Below are 18848 nucleotides of genomic sequence, written 5' to 3' on the forward strand. Positions count from 1 at the left end.
TCTATAGAAACACGGACGCTTCATGGAGATTAGCCTAATAGTGTGTTCTGCAGATTAACAGCGAGTTAATTAATAAACGCATATTACAACTGGAACAACAATAACACTCACTGATGCATATTGTACGTCATACTGCCACTGTATAGTCGACATGTACGTCATTCCAAATAAAAATAGTTTGCAAATGATGCGACAAGCATAACTGATCACATTATCTTATCAGACAATGCGTTGTCGTCGTCGAATGAATGCCTTGTGCAGTTGTACCATTCTGCTAGCTAGCGGTTTACATTTAACTGCCCATTCATGATAAAAGGCTTCTAGTTGCCTCAGTGCAGCAAAGTCCGTCATTTTATTTACACGTGTCGTGCCAAGGTGAAAAATAAAGTAAAAAAAAGAATTTAAGGTAGTGTGCGCTTCGAAAGAGAAAGAGAAACTTTTGCTCAAACTTTCCTCAGAAATATTTCAATCACTCGCTTTGAAAATCAAGAATAAAAATCGGGGCACAACTTGCAAATTTTGGTATTAGCGAAACGAAGTACGAAAGATTTACAGATATTTGAATTTCAAAATGGCCGCCATCCCTGCGTTAACTCTATTGGGAAATATACAATTTTCTTTCTTCAAAAACATAAGACCCTGAAAAGTTTTCTTAGGCCACGAGCTCTAAACAGAACCACCACAAGTGGTATATCAGAAAAGAATTGTAAAAGTTTGAGAGTCCAACTATACGTCTCTATAAGGCGTACTCTACGTTAATGGTAAAATATGTGCCATAGTATGTGAGAACACCTTCGCTGTCCATTGCATTTCCGAATGAGGATTAAATTCACGTTTCTTCGCCCTGAATCAAGGTTATAACTACTTCTACAAAATGTTAAAGCTCTAGAAACCAGTGAAAACAACCTACGCAAGTACTGCCTGACGTCCGTCATGACACTTCGTCTTTTATTCGAATCACCATACCCCATGTTTGATTCGGTTATCATAGAACTTGAATTTGCTTTGAAATTGAGAATTTGCAAGGCGGCAAGATGAGACAGGAAATAGCACCACAAGATACCTGACACAGCTGTTAACTGAAGACTCCTTCGCTAGTTTTAACCGCAGAGTAATCACGTTCCATCGATGAGAGTTGAGAAGCCTTGGCCCATGTTATATATAAAAGCTACTATACTGTTCAATTCAACATTTTCCTAGGGGTTTATTCATATTTATACATCATCAAAGGCACCCTAAGGAAAGCCCTGATAACTACAGTTATTGTCTACCCAGTAATTTTTAAGTGTGCAATTTCATCTCATATTGTCGCTTCATTTGGAATTTCGAAGCCCAGAAAATGCTTCAAAGTTCACATGTTTGCATCACGTTCATTTCTATCACATCACATCATACCATATCGAACCACATCACTTGGTGACATTGAAATGCAAATCACACCAATCCATGTTGTGTGGCTTGGAATTGCTCGACTCAATATGTTACTGTGTACTTTTACGGGTCAAATGGAACATCCAGTTACACCACGAACAAAGATGTTAAATAAAGTGACTTATAAAAATCCCAAAATTTGCACTCCCAGCTGAACAGTGTGTCCTTCAAGACTACCGAAGATTGAGTAAGACACTGGCAAAACACGGTTCATAAAGAGCCATTTTTTCGAAGACATATCGCATAACTTGAATGCACAAGATGCGAGAGTCATATGACACGGCCGATACTATTTTATTTACAGACCCACAATTAACAGGGTTTATTTCCCTCGACGAGCTCGAGGCGCATTCGGTGTTAAAAGAAAAGTAAAGTCGATTCCTGCGACCTACCTTGAGGTCTGTCCTTAACCAGCAGCAAAACTTTTCATCCGCCTTGTTAACTTTCAGACTTTCATAGTGGTCACTAAGGGGACTTTATTTTAATTGCCTTATTTTCTCCATCGTTTGTTTATAAGTAATAAATATTCATGATGTCTTTTTTTCGATTGGGATCATTCAATGAAAACGAAAATTGAATTTTGAATAAAAAATGAATGAAATTAAGAATTTCTTTGTCAATTAGAAAAAAAACCGCAATGCATTGCCACCCCCGTCAACGTTAACTCTGGTAGACGATGGCAGCAAATTGTCTTGGGAAAGGTTTTCAGAGACTTCTGGACAGGCAAACGCAGAGCGAAAGGAAATTAAAGTTTGACATTTCAACCGATCATCATCGGATTGACGTATACCTTTCAACGGGGTACAATCCTTACGGTTAGCTGAAATTAATGGCTTAGATGACTGTTTCTAATTATCCTGAATATGCACAAGTCTTAATCGACATTTCATTTTTTAATAGCAATATGTCACTGACAGCTTTCTGATAAACATTTTGAATGCATAGCATGTGCACGTAATCATTTCAGTTTACCATGATTTGGCAATCGATGTTTCTTTGATAAAGGCGGACCAATGTTCAATATTTGATGAGCGTTTTGAATGCAAAATGTTTGATGCCTGTTTTATTGTACTGCCATATGCTACGGTTCGAAATCTCCAAATATATAGGACTTTCCGTGCAAACAGCTGGAATAAAGATCTCACACACGCGTGAATAATATAGTTTCAATTTTATGAATCAAACATTCGTTCGGGAGTTCCTCATTTGCTGTCCGATCTCGCAAACGGGGTGAATTTAATACAATGATGCGGGCATAACAAGAGACGTTTCAACTGTTGCAAAATTTTCGCTCCAGTGAGTTGCATTTGTTTTCTAAAAGCGCGAACGTTTTCTGGTTTAAGTGTGTGTCAGCATGGTTTATAATCCATACTGATATATCGACGAAATAAAAAGGAAAATTCTCGTTTAGAAGCCTATTAAATGTCACTTTTCGATTAATGAGTGTTAGATATATACATTTGATGCAAATAGCTTCGCTTGTATAAATTTAGGGCATTTTCGGAATTTCGTAGCGTGTAATATGAAATATAACACAAGTTCTTAGGTTTTCGAATGTTTTAGCCAATTATGAATTGCAGCTACGTCATTTTCTTTTGCATTTTCTTATTTTGAATATTGAACTGACAAGTGGTGTATTGACGTACATGTACCTCAGGATATTGCATGAAGGGCGCGCGGGGAAAATACGCGACCTTTCACTACAACCTATACAGCTGCAACCTACTACTTATAACAAATAATAATTTCGTAATTATGTTAAATAACAGTTTCTACTTGGTTGCCTCGCCGAATTACACTAGATTAGTAACTTGGGCCAATCTTGGCAGGGGGAGCTGCCACTAGGGTACGCATTCAGATTCAAAACACCCAGTATCACCAAATGGCCAGAGCTTCATATTAGCACATTGTTAATAGTAAGTTTTTTTTCTTGGACTCCGGTAAACGATTTACGTTGAATGGTACTGATCAGATTTTTTGTACCCGTTTCTTTGTCATATTTTGATTGCATTCCTGGCGGGCGTTATCATTGTAATAACACTTTATTTTCTGTGTCTGGTTCAATCGACGAGTAAGCTGAGAATATCTGCTTAATCTTTGCAAGAATTCTTATTTTTATGCTTGTGTACTTTCCCTAGTAATTCAAAGAAAATTTGTCGACAAACATCGTAATATTATACATAATAATTATATAACATAAATATTTAAATGACTTATCACAGTGATCTTTAAACTTTAAACTGATTAGTTCTTTTTAAAAAAACAAATATTTGCGCATATGTTTGAACAAAAGCATTAATTATTCAGATTCACATTTTGATGTGTTTCCTAACGATTCATAATTCAAATGTAATTTACATCCTCAGATCAGTGCAATTACTATGCAGCGTAACTCCATGTAAAGGCCCCAGAGGCCTTGGGAGACAATCATGATTCCGAAGACGAATGCCGATGACGTCATCTGACCTTTTTTGAGTTAAACCCGTGCTTATATTAAACAAAGGTTTTTTTGATCCTCTATACAAACATGATTGAACATGAAGAAAAGTCTTTTAACTGAGAACGCTCAAAATAAAAGCAGCAGAAACAGAGAGATGGCAGAATGTATCCAAGATAATGATTTGATGAAAGGAATTTGTTATTTAAACTTGTGCTTCATTATTGACAAAATATTTGTGTAATACAGAGGCAACAAATAATCAAATCCCCTGCAGTGTAATGGGGTGTATGAATATTGTGAAACATAAAATAACACAATATGTGTTTAAGGAAGCATGTACCCCGGCACTGATATTCGGACATTTGTTTGCAAGATTCTTCTGGACTGCATCTAGTGGGGACTCACTTTAAAGCTCTTGCAATAAGAACAATTAATATTACATCAGTTTTGCCTTAGAGCCAGGGGTCTATGTTTTTTTTTCTAAAATCGAAAAATTACGTTTTCTCCATAGAGTCAAAACAGAAATAGCGGCCATTTTGAATCTGAAATATCGGTAAATATTAGGCAATTGGCTTCCTTAGTACCACAAGTTTTGCACTATTTCCCCTGATTTGTGCTCAATTAAATAAGAGAATGGTGTGACGTTACTATGAGGAAGATTCTACAAAGTTTAAGTCTTTCACTACAAAGGCGCGTAATGCCTCAAATTCAGACAAAACACACATTAAAACAACTGTCGATATAATTGAAGGATACAGGAAAAACAACTTAAAAGCAAAATATATTACATTACAGAATTTTGTGCTGCTTTAAATTTCTGTCATTGCCATTGTTGATTTTGAGGATGACGCAGTTGAAACCTCACTTACAATGTTTCCGAATTTCATTGTATGATTAGAAAACACGGTATATGTTTCATCTAAGGTTTTATTTCACGTATTGTTTGTGCGCGGCTTATTGTTTAAATACAATAAAACCATTCAGTTGATATAATTTTGAATATTATACCAGCACAATTGATTGATATAAATATGAAGGTTTAATAAAAGATACACTATTCTTCTTTCAGCATTATTCGCAAATGTGTAACACTTTTAAATAGCAGCCGTACACGGCATCTGATCAATGTACAGATGCAACCATGTCTGTCTGTCTGTCTGTCTGTCTGTCTGTCTGTCTGTCTGTCTGTCTGTATGTCGTATGTATGTATGTATGTATGTATGTATGTATGTATGTATGTATGTATGTATGTATGTATGTATGTATGTATGTATGTATGTATGTATGTATGTATACTTTAAAGTAGCAGCTGTACACTGTATGTTTGTTTGCATACACGCATGCATTTATATATGCATGCATGCATGCGTGCATGCATTTATGTATGTATGTAATTGTGTGTCGTTATGAATGCATGAATGGATGTTGTATATTTACCTTGTTTATGTTGATTGATGGTTTTATAAGACAGAAAACCCTGTGCCAGAAGCATATTTTATTTACTATAGAGCGAGGGCAATGCTATAATCGTTGTTATGTTGACAATTTTCATCACGTGCTGTTTTAATCCTCTTATGATTTGCGTATTACCGTACCATATTACGTTATCAATTGGTGAAGATTGCTACGACAAGAAGAAAGAAATATGTTATCGGCTAATGAGAAACAACAACAATAACAACAACAACACAGAACGACATAATATGAAGTAATATGGCGTTCTGATATTATGTCAATGTCACAAGAAATATTACAGCTTTACTGTAAGTTGAGGAAAGGGTTTTAGTAACGCTTATTAACTTGAAAAAACAGAGACTTTCTCAAAATGAACCGCAAAAGATAGTTGAGGACAAGTAATTGTTCATGGCAAAATAACAACATTTATGCTTGATTTATATCATATTCGTCTTTAACGTTGTTTTTTGTGCATTTTGGCCTTTGCAAAAGTGCATTTTAAGTTCTGTTTTAGCTAACACTCCCACTCTTAGAGCAGAGAGGGCTGGTGAGCACGGAAGAGTTGATTTTTCCCCGAAAAATATGTCCTGCAATGTCTTTTCGCTCCGATTTTGGTTTAGCTGGACCTACAGCCTTAATCCAATAAGCGTTTTGTAACTGACCCCGTTTTTGTGACACATCTGTGCAAATTAGCTTGAATCATGCCATTTGAAATCACCTCGGTTCGCAGTTTTGTCGACACTTTTCATGTTACTTTCCTAAAATCTTTTGTCCAAATGAGGAACACGAACATCGCCAGACAATATGAAAAACTATGAAGAGTGCAACGCTTAGCTGAACATGTAAAAATGTGTTGATGAGATAATGGCGTCAATATATAACGTTGCATCATGTGGAAATTGTTGTAATTGCACTAACCAAATGGCCATTGACACACCAGTATGGTCAACTACCAGAAACACGTCATATTTTTAAGAATTGAAAAAAATACAATAGAAAGAGCTCGGAAATGTTTGATCATTCACTGATTAATTGTTTTCTCACTTGGGCTTTAAATTCTGCATCAGAACGAAAGATAGATTTCCCACAACTATAACAGTTTAACTCTGTGCATTGCACAATGGAATCGTGGATGAGAAAGGTAATTTACACACACATACACAAAACATAAAACAAATGATTTAGATATAAATGTAAGACTGGATGAAGACAACATGCTTGAATGATTTCTTTACCTTAATACAATGGTAATTGAAGGTGCCATATACATGTCTTGAGCGCTATATAGGTTTTATGTAAAATTAATACATGTAACCAAAGTCGGAATTCCTGTTCTCGTACATTTAAAATGCCCCAAGGAGGCATATCTGTGTGTATATCTACGCCTTGAGTCAACCTCTAACACCGTGAGAGAAATCGCCCTAGCTTCGTCATCGCAATGTTTGCAATCTATCTATAATATATCGTTATATAGGAGAGAAATAAATATGACGTTCAATGACTGAATTCACTCATGCAAGTCGTCCCAAATGCAAACATTTCAAGCGACAGGTCGAGTATTGCCTTAGCTCTTGTTATTGCTTTGCACCGCCGCCTTTCTAGGGTGGACAACCGAGCCAACTTATTTTTGGCTCATATGTAGGTCGTCGCACATACGTGACGCCAAGCTTGCCGCAATGTTCTGAATATTTATGGTTTGCACACTGAGATCATCTATTGAATGACAGGAAAGGGTTCAAGACTTTAGCCCCGTTTTTAATCACACATGGACCTGAAATCTCTAGGGGTTAAATTTACTCGTTCATGCAACTTAAACCAACGAACATCGCCATGATGTTGATCTTATACGTTCACGAACCTTCTAAAACACCAAAGCGATGGTTTCCTAAAACATCGATATCGAAGGTTAATGCATGCCAAACCGACGTCAGTCAGCTTTGACAAGTACGCGCTGCACTTTGTTTTAGTTTTGCGATGCCTTGGTATCTTCCAATAGCTGAAAGACGCTTCATCATTTTATCATATTTCTGCAACTACCCATACCCTCTCCGATAAGAGACTTTGCTCATATAAAGAAAGGGTTACCAGCTTTTGAAATGGTTTCACAATTTAAATGCAATTCCAAGAGAATCAGAAATTAACCTTGTTTTCGAAAAATATGCATGACATTACAAATGAACTTAAACTAAGTGAGTTCCAATGGAAGCTTTTGCACCGTCTACTTCCATGTAACAAATATTTGTATTTTTGAAAGATAAAAAATACCATGCTGTGTTCAGTTTGCCAATAAATAGATTCCTTGGAATTTAGATTTCTTAATATTTCAATTGCTGTAAGATGCTGGAATAAAGCAAAAATGTTGTTAAAAGATAAGAAATTGAAATCTCACCATCAAATATTATTTTCACAGAGTGTAATGTAAGTACCATTACTGACATACATAGCAAATCTGTACAATTTTTAATTTTGGTTGGGAAATGGATTATCCATGAAGTTTGGATTGCAAATGTAAATGTACCTATCGAGACATTTTTCAAAAACGAATTCAATGTAAGATACAATCTTCTTGAAGAGATACACGATGCACTTAAAAGTTGACATACTGCATGCTTTTGAGAGAATTAATAAATTTATGTAAGGAGAGCAGATTTTTTGTAAAAAGGGGTTTTCCCCCGTCAATCGTGATGATATTTTACAATAAAAGATAAAAAAAGAGAAAGGGTAACATAAGGCACACTTCTGACATTTTTCGTACCTTGGGACATATGAACAGCAGCTAGCTGTCACCCAAGATCTTTGAACGCTGAATCTCAATGCGCGCAGACGGCAGGTTTAAATCGGACGGACATTAATTGCCAAGCACTAGCAGGATAATTTTGACAATCTTAAGTAGTCTAAATGAGACTTTTCAACCAACAAATCTTGTTTGTTACCTATTTCTTCCAGTTCGACTAACTGCCTGATAGTTCTCCCCTTTAGCCTTATACTTTTTGACTTCACCAATACATGTACAGTGCATGGTTACATGTAAAATTATGTTTACTACGTTACTACAAATGTTGCTCGGTTTTGATTTTGTTCTAACGTTGACCGCTATCATGCTAACTTGGGTTACTTATATCGCGGTACTAATGAATATAAGAAAGTGTGTTTTACATTTTATGACAGGTGACCTCTTGTGTAGTAAAAACAGCCCATTTGAGTACGGCAGATTAAATATATATGTATTTAGAGGCGCTAGCGATTACATTTGTAGACTATATAGTGAAGAGAGATCTTTCACCTTTCTCATTTGCATATGGCAAACCAAGAGCAATGGACACAGAAAATGCCATTATTCGTTGTAATATAATGAGGTTTGATAGATGTGATTCGGATTATTAGAAGTGCACCTTTTTACATTCCTCCTTTTGCAATGTTTGCTCCGAGATTAAGAAAACATATTTTACTCTTCAACTGCAATTAACAAGATATTTTAGGATATTAGTAAGCGAGGTCGTGTGGGCAAAATAGCAATGCATGACTAATTTCCTTTTTAATGCGACTCTGTTTGAAAGCTACAAGGTCGATAGAGCGTGTTGGGACGAGCAGTAGCCCTGACTCTTTCAATGAAAATGCTAGTACAATGAAACTATAAAATTTGATTTCCTGGTGACAAAAGAACAAGTTGTAACAAGGACTTTATGGTTTTGATATGCTCCATAACAGTTTTCAACTTAACCTCATGAACATATACTGTTTTACGCGCCCTCTCCACTCAATGGCTTACTGTCATTAAATTAAAGAGACAAAGTCACGATCTTTTGACCTTTTTTCGTTTATATTGTAGCAAATGACAAGCTACCGATGTTGTTAGACTTATTGAAAGATGTCTGACAAACGATCGAAAGTGGACTATTTTCATCCCGTTTGCGTACACAGTATAGAAGAACCTCGGGTCGGGGTTAACGCTAGGCTGATATTCACCCCAGTCTTATATAAAGGTCAAATCATGACACATCTGAACATGAACTGCAACACAATATCAGACGTCATGCTGGCATTTGTAACAAACATTTGTATCGTGTGGCGCCTTTCATATAGACAATGACAGCGGTTTCATACAATGTAGCAATGTCTGTCTCTCCGTCTGTAAAGCCACTGGAATGGAACTTAGTTCATGTTGTCAAGAGGTCACAAACAAAACACACTGCCTGTGTAAGGCACATGGAGGTATTTTTGAATATTTTTCAAGGAATTAATCAACATTAGATGGCAAACTGACGGCTTATACCTAAGTGTTTAATGTATTCGTAAAATTGCAAAAAGTTCAAAAGATAGCGACTTTGTCACTTTAAGCAGCATATTGCCATATGAATCAGAATCACCGTGGTAGGTAAAATACAGTGACAAGAGTAATCATACGTAATTACAGTTCAAGCAAGTTGGGCGTGGACAATTACTGTCAAAATTAATCTCTATAAGATCGAAATGATGATGCATTAAAAAATATTACGAATTTCTATATATAATTGATTAAACAAGGGTGATGTGAACAAATATGATAAACATTGTTTCAGAAAGAAGCCTTCAATAATATATAATCTCGCATTACGCACCGCTTCCTGTTTTAATTTTTTAAAATCGTTAAACAAAACTTAATTAAATATAAATAGTATTTGTTGTAGCTGAGTTTAGAGATTTTTAATTCTGTACATTGAAATAATAGTATGCACAGGAGAAAGTCTGTTTTTTTGATACGTCATACGGGCAACTGTTTACCATATTCGAAACCAATGTGGAGTAAGGTCAGCTATGTATCGGAGCCAGCATATGGATAGCTCTTCTCACTTGCCGACAGGCGCAGATATTAGTGCAAATTTACATTAGCTTCCGAGTGCGAAAAATAGCGATACGCAAATTATTATTAAAATTGAATGACGTCATGTTAAAGGACTTCTCTGTATCATCCCTAGAAAACTCCGCGTCTTCAGTTCGCAAGCGAGTGAACAGCGATTCGTAGATCGTGTGGTACAAACCTGATAATATATCAATTCATGACACACAGGATACGCACAAAAGGAGCACAGCTGGTTAATAGATTTGGCGGACAATGCGAGTCGATTATACCAAGGTCAATGACATCACCTCAATGCCGAAATGGAGGCTGTAAATGTACTTTTACACGCGCGATATGTTCATTGAAAGCAAATTCTTTGTCCAAAAATAAACCAGACTGTTTTCTTGTGTGCTACACTTCTCCAGGTACGATGAAACATATAAATTACCCATGCCCGTCGCTCTCGATTTGAGATAAATATTGAAATTTGCTTCAAATGTCCTTCGCCGACCAGTCGTGTTCACTGAAAATATCTCCATGGCAACGGTCATCAAAGGAATCAAATTTCGTAGTTTTAAACTGTGATATAACTAGGTAAATTTTCTAGACAATGTTGTTTGTACCTTGTGGTTTGGAGGTAAAAGAAAAAAAAATGTTTGCGTCATCTGTTGATATTAATTATGATCACGATGTACATGCATGTGACATTTTGGCATGACCTCTCAAAAATATGAAGTGACTGAATAGCATATTGTAACCAGTCCAACTGTAGCTTTCTTTTATATTAATGGGGCCCATGTAAATCATAATTTGCATTGAATGAAGAACATTCGTATGACCTTTAAGCCATCTTGAATATTTAAATTTCATTCCAGTGTAGTTTACAGTTCCATTGGAAGCAGCAAGTCATTCTGTCTTGCGTGGAAAATGACCAACCTTTCATCGCTTTCATTGAAAGCCAAAATATTTCAATGCTGCTTATCAACATATACATAGATTGATGTGACGGGCAATATACAATATTCTGTTATAGAAAATTGACGCTCTTGGTTGACACCTTGAATGGATAATACCGTACTTTCCTTCACATGCGCTATCCCTGAGCGCGGCTGCTAGCTTTTTTTTGGAGACGTTCTTTTTACTTGTGGTAAAGGTTTTGATAAATGCTGAGTGACTTCTCAAAGCGTTAAATTGACGGAACTATCACTAAAACACAGCATTTGCTTTCTCTCCGGACGAGGAAAGAACCGCTTCGCAATACCCAGTATCGAGAACATGCAGTGATCTTGACAATATGGTTGACAAATCGTTATTTTCAGCGCATATCATTAAGCACGCCATGAACCACTGCAAGGTTGAAGTTCAATGACTTTTTAATAGTTTACAGTTGCGAGAAGGTCATCGACCAAAATTGTCAGAGGCTGTATTTGGCCTACTCTAAACTGTCCTATAAAATGTATGGTGAATGAGAAAATAGAAGGTCTCGGCCTAAATATTTATCCTTTTTAAATTTAGTACCTGGAATAAGACACGGAATTTGTGCCTGACACTTTAGCTCCGGCGTTGTATTGACTGTGTCATTTTAATAATCGATTAGATGACTAATATTGCTTTTAGGTAATCGGTCCAATTTCTATTGTTCCGGAATTACCTGTGATGTGCAGGGTGTGTGGATGAAATATTGCTCGTGAATATTGGGGAAAGAAAGTGATATTTTAACTTAAATCTACTTTTAAGGTAGCTGACGCCATGAAACTGAAAGGTTTTAAACCGTTCCCTGTCGAAATCAAGAACAAATTCCCGGGGCTCACCGAGCAAAATTTGGTAAATAGAGACACACAGTGCATGCATCACCCATTATTTACCGATATTTAAAATTCAAAATGGCCGCCATACCTGTGTAACTAATGCGGAACTAACTAATGCGGAAAAGTAAATTTTCGACTTTCACAAAACGAGACTGCACCCACACACACAGGTAGTAGACCGAAAAATTGATGTTAAGGTTTGAGAGTCAGAATTTCTCCTCGAGGCGAATTGTACCAATTAAGGTAGAATGGGCCTCGGGAAAATGTTCGGAGTCTTAATTTTTATAATTATTTTATTATTTTATAATTATTCTTGCTGATCTACCACTTATTAAGGCTCATGAAATCGATTTGAAATATTGTATTTTCCTCAATAGAGTTAACGCAGGGATGGCGGTCATTTTTAATTTCCAATGTTGATAAAAGTGACGTATTCTGTTTCTCTAGTTCCTGACCCTGAATGGTGACATCTGATTTTTGATTTGTATGGTTGAAAGTTTCATTGAGGAACTTGTGACATTTGTGCAAAATTTTGAAAAGTTCACTGAGTAAAAAGGCTTTAAAATGTAGATTTTTTGTCAGTATACTGAGCTTCAGTATCGGTTTGCTGTTTTCAATTGGTGGCTTTCTGTATGATAAAATCGCCAGATACGGGTCGATCATCTCAGACGGCATAGATCTTTGTTGGTGTCCCCCTTGTGCATGACCAAAATCACCAAACGAGACAGATCATCTCCTGGCATTCCCAAGGTTAACATGACCTACGTTTTTTAAAAGATGTCTTTTAAATAGGTAAAGACAGAGAGCGACCCATTTCCAATACGGTCGCCGGTTGGTCACTCGGCATCATTTTTTCATTACCTGGCGTTTTTCCAAGGGTATTAGGGTACCTTTGTCTATTTTCAACATTTACAGGAAGCTGATCAACTCCCTGAGACAATAAAATTTGACTATTGTTCAAGGAACGACAATCTGCATAAATTATATCCCTCATCGATCTTGACAATTCTTTCCTTAATTTTCTTACCCACACTCGCCTCAGGGATAATATGAAAAGAAAATAATATTTTTTTTTCTCTCTCTCTATCTTTTCCTGATCGCGTATAAATAATTACTTCATTTCCCCAAATCCACTCTGCATTCATAAATAAGCAGTCACATCGAATTCATTTGGAGCAATCCATCTCGATAGAAAAGAAATTGATGTATATACGCATATTAATTCATCGCGGGGTGTAGTGGTAGATAGACCAATATGAGACAATATTTCCATTTGGACCTCCCCTTAATGAACGATTCTCCGGCTATACGAATTGAAAATACGCGTTCGTCGGCCTCCTTTTGTCGAGGAGTATTATCTTTGATTGATTTATTTATTTGGCTGTATAGAGTGCAGCCTGTGGCCAACAACACTGGTGTGTTTGTTGTTAAGAGAACGTGGCACCACTCTGTTTTACGCGAGACAGGTGTTCAACAAAGAGAGACTCTCGGATTACGGAATTTTATTTCACGTTGTTTATCCGTCATGTACCATGTGTTTGTTTGCCCTCGATGTGAATTTTCAAATGGCATTTTGCGGCGGTGTTCGACTGGCACCACATGATCAGTACTACTTAGGACAGGTTGTTTCATCAATAATACTAAAGCGAAACGATCTCCGTTTGTCCGTATTTTTGTGTTTGTTAAGGTAGAACGTGCCTCGGGGACAGATATTTGGACCCTCAAACTTTTCCAATTTTTTTCTGATCTACAACTTATGGGGGCTCATTTTAAAGCCTTTTGAATAAGAAAAACGTTCACGGTCTTAGTGTTTTTGAAAATCGAAAATTTTATTTTCTCCATAGAGTTAACACAGGGATGGCGGCCATTTTGAATCTCAAATATCGGTAAATATAGGCTGATGTGTTTCTCTAGTACCAAAGTTTGCACGCCTCAGACCCTTGATTTGTTTTTCTTGATTTTGGAAAGTGAAGCGTTGAAAGATTCCTTGGGGAAAGTAACCAAAGTTTAATTCTTTCACTTTCGAGGTTGCATACACCTTTAAATTATGGCTGCACAGTACATGTACATTTCGAACAATATTTTCGATAAGGATGTTTCTTTATTATCTGTAGTCTTTTGTTTCGGTTGTGACGTAAGCCTGAAGTTATTTTTTAATTTTTTTTTCTCTCTTTTTCGTTCGTATCTCAATGAAAGGTGATGACTGCATACATACCTACGCTGTCAACTCAACGTATTCTTTCAGTATATGTAATTTTTCTTCATCGTTCACACGGCACTCAATTCGCGCCCAGTCAGCCGAACTCCTGACAGACGATATCGTTGACACATTTTTTCATCAATATCTAATTAGTGATTTTTCGCAAGTGACAGTACACTAACTGACTTTCATAATAACTCGAAAGAGATCTAATGGCCAAGATATTTGCAATTAGACTAGCTCTGTCAACGCGCGCCAACTTCCCTTGTCACAATACCAACCTGTTACTCAGTCTGGGTATGGTTCAATTCAAAGCTAATGGGTTCCGTATTGTTGTCTTATAAAAGCAGGCTCCTTCAATCAAGCTGCTTGACGGCAGTGAAACTATCTCTTACACCCACGTAAAATATTGGATGAATGGCTGCCAGTTATTCCGACGTCGATTTACCGAAGCTTGCACTGCATATGAAAACACCTTAACACAGAAGAATAGGTCTTCTTCGATTTGAGTTAGACTTAACAATTTATTTCAATGAGATTTAAATGGTGCATCAAGACCATTTCACTAATTCATCTTGGAGTCTTTTTTTCTCCGCTAAACTCAATGATGGAAGATTCGGGTACAATGAAAGCGGATATTAGGACTCACAAATATTCACATTTTTTACGATAGTTGTCTGGTCTACCGCCTGTTGGGTTCATTGTGCTGCTCTTTGTGAGTAGTTCAAAATTTAACTGTCTCAGTTTTATGAAAATCAAAAATTTAGTTTTCTCCATAGGGTAATAAACTCAGGATGGCTGCCATTTTGAAATTCAAATGTTGTTCAAGGTAGGGTAATGTGCTTCCTAGAACCAAACTTTGCACGGTGACCGTTGATTTTTATTCCTGATTTGGGAAGAGTGCCCACTAAGGAAAATTTGCCCAAAAGTTTAAATCTTTCTGTTTTCGTTGAACTTGGTCCCCTAGTGTGTACTTTTCTTTCGCGTGGAATGTACATGAAACAATATAAAAAATGCAGACTGGTATAAAACGTCTAAGCTCCACGACTGACTAAGTTAGTTTCGGGATACAAAGTACAATGCTTGCGTGGCAACTAAACTGACAATTTAGTAGAAATTCAAGTTATTTTATTTTAATTTAATGGCTGACGTCATGTTGAGTGTAACTAATATCTGTGAATTTAGTCGGATACGCTAATGATATGCCTCCGAAGAAAAACACGTGAAGTCAATTCAAAATCGATGCGAAGTGGCGCGCTTGAAATGAGGTCATTCGACATGAAGTGCGGTTGCATCGTGTTACCATTTACTTATTGCTATTTTTGTAGTTCTCTTTCCTAAGTTGTTTGCCCACTACGTTGTCCACTATCAAAAGGCTCGCTTTCTGCTGATATATATTTGCTTTTTACACCGTTACTTTGATAAACACGATTGGAACTAATTTGGGATAATTGGATATAGTGAAGTAATGTCTGTTTAATCTGCAAATGTAAGCTCATCTGCTTTCTTTTTAAAGTTATACACTTGTTTTTTTTATGAGAATTTGTAATATTGCAAGATTCAGCTATAAGGCACCTAACATTTTTGAGAAATTTGAAAAATATGAAAATCCAATTATCCCAAATTAGTTGCAATCGTGTTGGTAGATATCTCTGCATAAAGTGCTTTACCGATCGTACCACATGCATTAAACGAGTAGTTTACAACCGGCCTTCACTCTACTTTTAATTAAAAATACATTTATTCATTTATAGCATGTTTGTTTCGAGGAATTAAGGAGCTCAAATAACAAAATGTAAAGTTAACACACTATATATCAGTAAATTAATCCCATTTTGTTCGCTTCTGAAGGTGCGATGGTACTGCAATTATATGATTATACTGCTATCGTTGTTATTTCATTGTTAAAAGAAACAGATACTAGTAACTAAACTGCAATCGTTCGCTGGGTGAACTCTAGTCTGGCAGAGACCCTGCGATTCGCGTTCTTCCCCTGTTGGAACACGCGCGCGCCCTTCAGAGACGCGACGCGAATCCCAGGGTCTGGACGTTCTTGCAAGCGACCGTCGGATTTTTGCCTGATCCGGGTACTTTATAGAACTCCACACATCCGTTAATCAAACAAAAATGACAGGTAGCATAGCCAAATAAATTAAAAATGAAAAATAAAAACATACCGCCTATATAAGTGTACCAGCTACTAGTATATATTCTCTCCGCCCAGTTAGATAGGTGTTTCTTTTGACATCACTACCCTTATGAATATTCATATACTTGCAAGAACCGACAGTCGCTGTGTCTGGCAGCGCGTGCTCACAGCTGCACAGCCTTCGAATGCAGGCCCATCGCGGCGCGCACAAAACTAGGCACAGCGACTGTGGAGAGTCTAGGTGAACTCATACGAACATCGATGACGAAATGAAGCAAAATTTATTTTTTATTTATTAAAACATCTTTTTTCCGTGAAAGAGCCAGCGTTGTTTCGTTGTTGGATAAATTGTGTTTCTACGTTGAATAAATTTGAAATCATGATTAATTGTCATTATTAGTGAATAGTAAATATTAAAAATACAAACAGACCAACAAATGGCCGAACGAGCAAAGAAAGACAGAAATAGATAAATGAACGAATAATGACCCAATCAATCATTAAAAGAAGAAACGTCTCATTTTTTCTAAGACAGCAGAGCTGCATTGTATATCATTAAATGTACTTAATAACTCGTAAGCAATGAATGTGCGCTCGCGTATAAGCGTTGAATGAATTTCAGAGAACGACAGTTCAGACGTATGACGTCCGTATAAACCAATGCCACAATTATTGGCTGTGACAGCATTCTACACTCTGACATAATGGCGGCGTAATTATAGCATAGAATGAAGCTGTTTTACATGTACCTTTTGTTGCCATACCTGTTGCTTTTGTTCCTATAATTAGACTACCGTCGCTTTTTCTTTTTCTGTTTTCGTTGTCTCAGTATGTGTGTTTTCTCGACCACTGATTATCTTGCAATGCCTTTTTCTGTAATGCTCACAACCACTGGCCTGCTCCCCCCTCTCCCTCTCTCTCTCTCTCTCTCTCTCTCTCTCTCTCTCTCTCTCTCTCTCTCTCTCTCTCTCTCTCTCTCTCTCTCTCTGATGACAAGGCGATAATTCAAAAACGCTGTGAATAGCAGACAAAAAGCTCCGCTCTGCAGCCCATCTGACAATTTGACAGTTTAATTTTCTTTTCATCGCTCCAGGGCAAACAGCGAGACAGCGCCTCCTCTATGCAATAGAAATGCAACAAATGCCACAAACGGCACAGACAATGACGAGATTGATAGTCACAGTCCGGCAAGTATATTGAAGAAGTTACTAGACGGCTATAATGATATAGACCGACTAACAAGACCCAATGCAGGAGGTACGTAAATTTCTTCAAATGTTGACACGGCGCCGCGGGAACAAACTGCCTAGCAACGGTTTCTGAGGTGAATGTAACACATCATTGAAAATATGTGTATTTATGATTTAATCTGTGAAGGATTACTCGATAATGTAACTGTAGCGAGCTGTTCAAGCACGCCATGTTATAGAAATGCAAATGAGGCACGCATGTTTTCTATCAAACCATAGACAGTATGATCAAACATACTTCATAAGCTACACTTTGTCAAAAACATGTGCAGCCACAGATAGTATTAAGGAGGTTTTCTATGTCTCCGACAATGGATTTGGAAGAACATACATGTATGAACCTTTTTCTGAATTGGCTAATGTATACTATTGATGCTAATTTCGTTCAAATTCAAACTCATTTCAGCCAAACCTCGGAAGCAATGCAGAAAAAAAAAGAAAACCATCCTGCCCAGGCTATCATTTTTATGTGTTTTAAAGGTGGCTTCTCAATTTGTGTCAAAATTCATCCGCACCAAATCGTACAAGTAGATCTATAATGGGGTTCTTAATACAGGCTGTAGGTTATGCAAATATTATCGAGCCCACAAATTAGGAAGCAAGCCTGGCAAACAGGCACATATTTGCATATTGTGCAACAGTGTACGTTTCAACGATGCCAACATCAACTTCTCGCTCGTTCAAGATGTCAATATAACCCTAAAGATAGTCATAAGTAAACGGCTTCTAATAAAACAGTCGTTCAAATAAGTCAAATAAGAGTAATTGATCGTGTTACAAACATGGTTTTATTTTGACGGTTGTGCATCCAGGTAAAGTGGACGTCATTTCAATTAGCCTGAATGTAGAGACTCTACACTCCATATCAGAAGGGCGGATGGTAAGTTGCTTATGATGATGATGATGATGATGATGATGATGATGATGGTGATGATGGTGATGATGATGGTGGTGGAGGTGGTGATGGTGATGGTGATGATGATGATGATGATGATAGTGGTAGTGGTGTGGTGATGAGATGATGATGATGATGATGATGATGATGATGATGATGATGATGATGATGATGATTATCGTTGTTGTTGATTGTTGTTGTTAAAATCATCAGTATCTTCATCACTATTATTAACGTTGTGTTGTTGTTGTTGTTATTGTTGTTGTTGTTATTGCTGTTGTTGCTATCGTTGTTGTCGCTGTTGTAATTATTATCATCATCATTATAATCAGTGTTCTAAGTCGTTGTTGCTGCTGCTGCTGCGCGAACTCATGTGCTCATTAAGGGGCCGTGGACAATTA

General features: G+C 37.0%; 1 protein-coding gene across 1 annotated transcript in view; it reads left to right on the forward strand.

Moving 5' to 3' along the window:
• Window positions 1-18848, forward strand: part of LOC139115859 (glycine receptor subunit alpha-2-like) — a 49218-nt gene that overhangs the window by 9448 nt on the left and 20922 nt on the right. Inside the window, exons 2-3 of the mRNA XM_070678262.1 lie at window positions 17396-17559; window positions 18365-18432. Coding sequence (XP_070534363.1) covers window positions 17396-17559; window positions 18365-18432 — 232 coding nt within the window. The remainder of the gene's footprint in view (window positions 1-17395; window positions 17560-18364; window positions 18433-18848) is intronic.

The sequence above is a fragment of the Ptychodera flava genome, chromosome 17, assembly GCF_041260155.1.
Source record: "Ptychodera flava strain L36383 chromosome 17, AS_Pfla_20210202, whole genome shotgun sequence".
In the NCBI taxonomy this organism is placed as follows: Eukaryota; Metazoa; Hemichordata; class Enteropneusta; family Ptychoderidae; genus Ptychodera; species Ptychodera flava.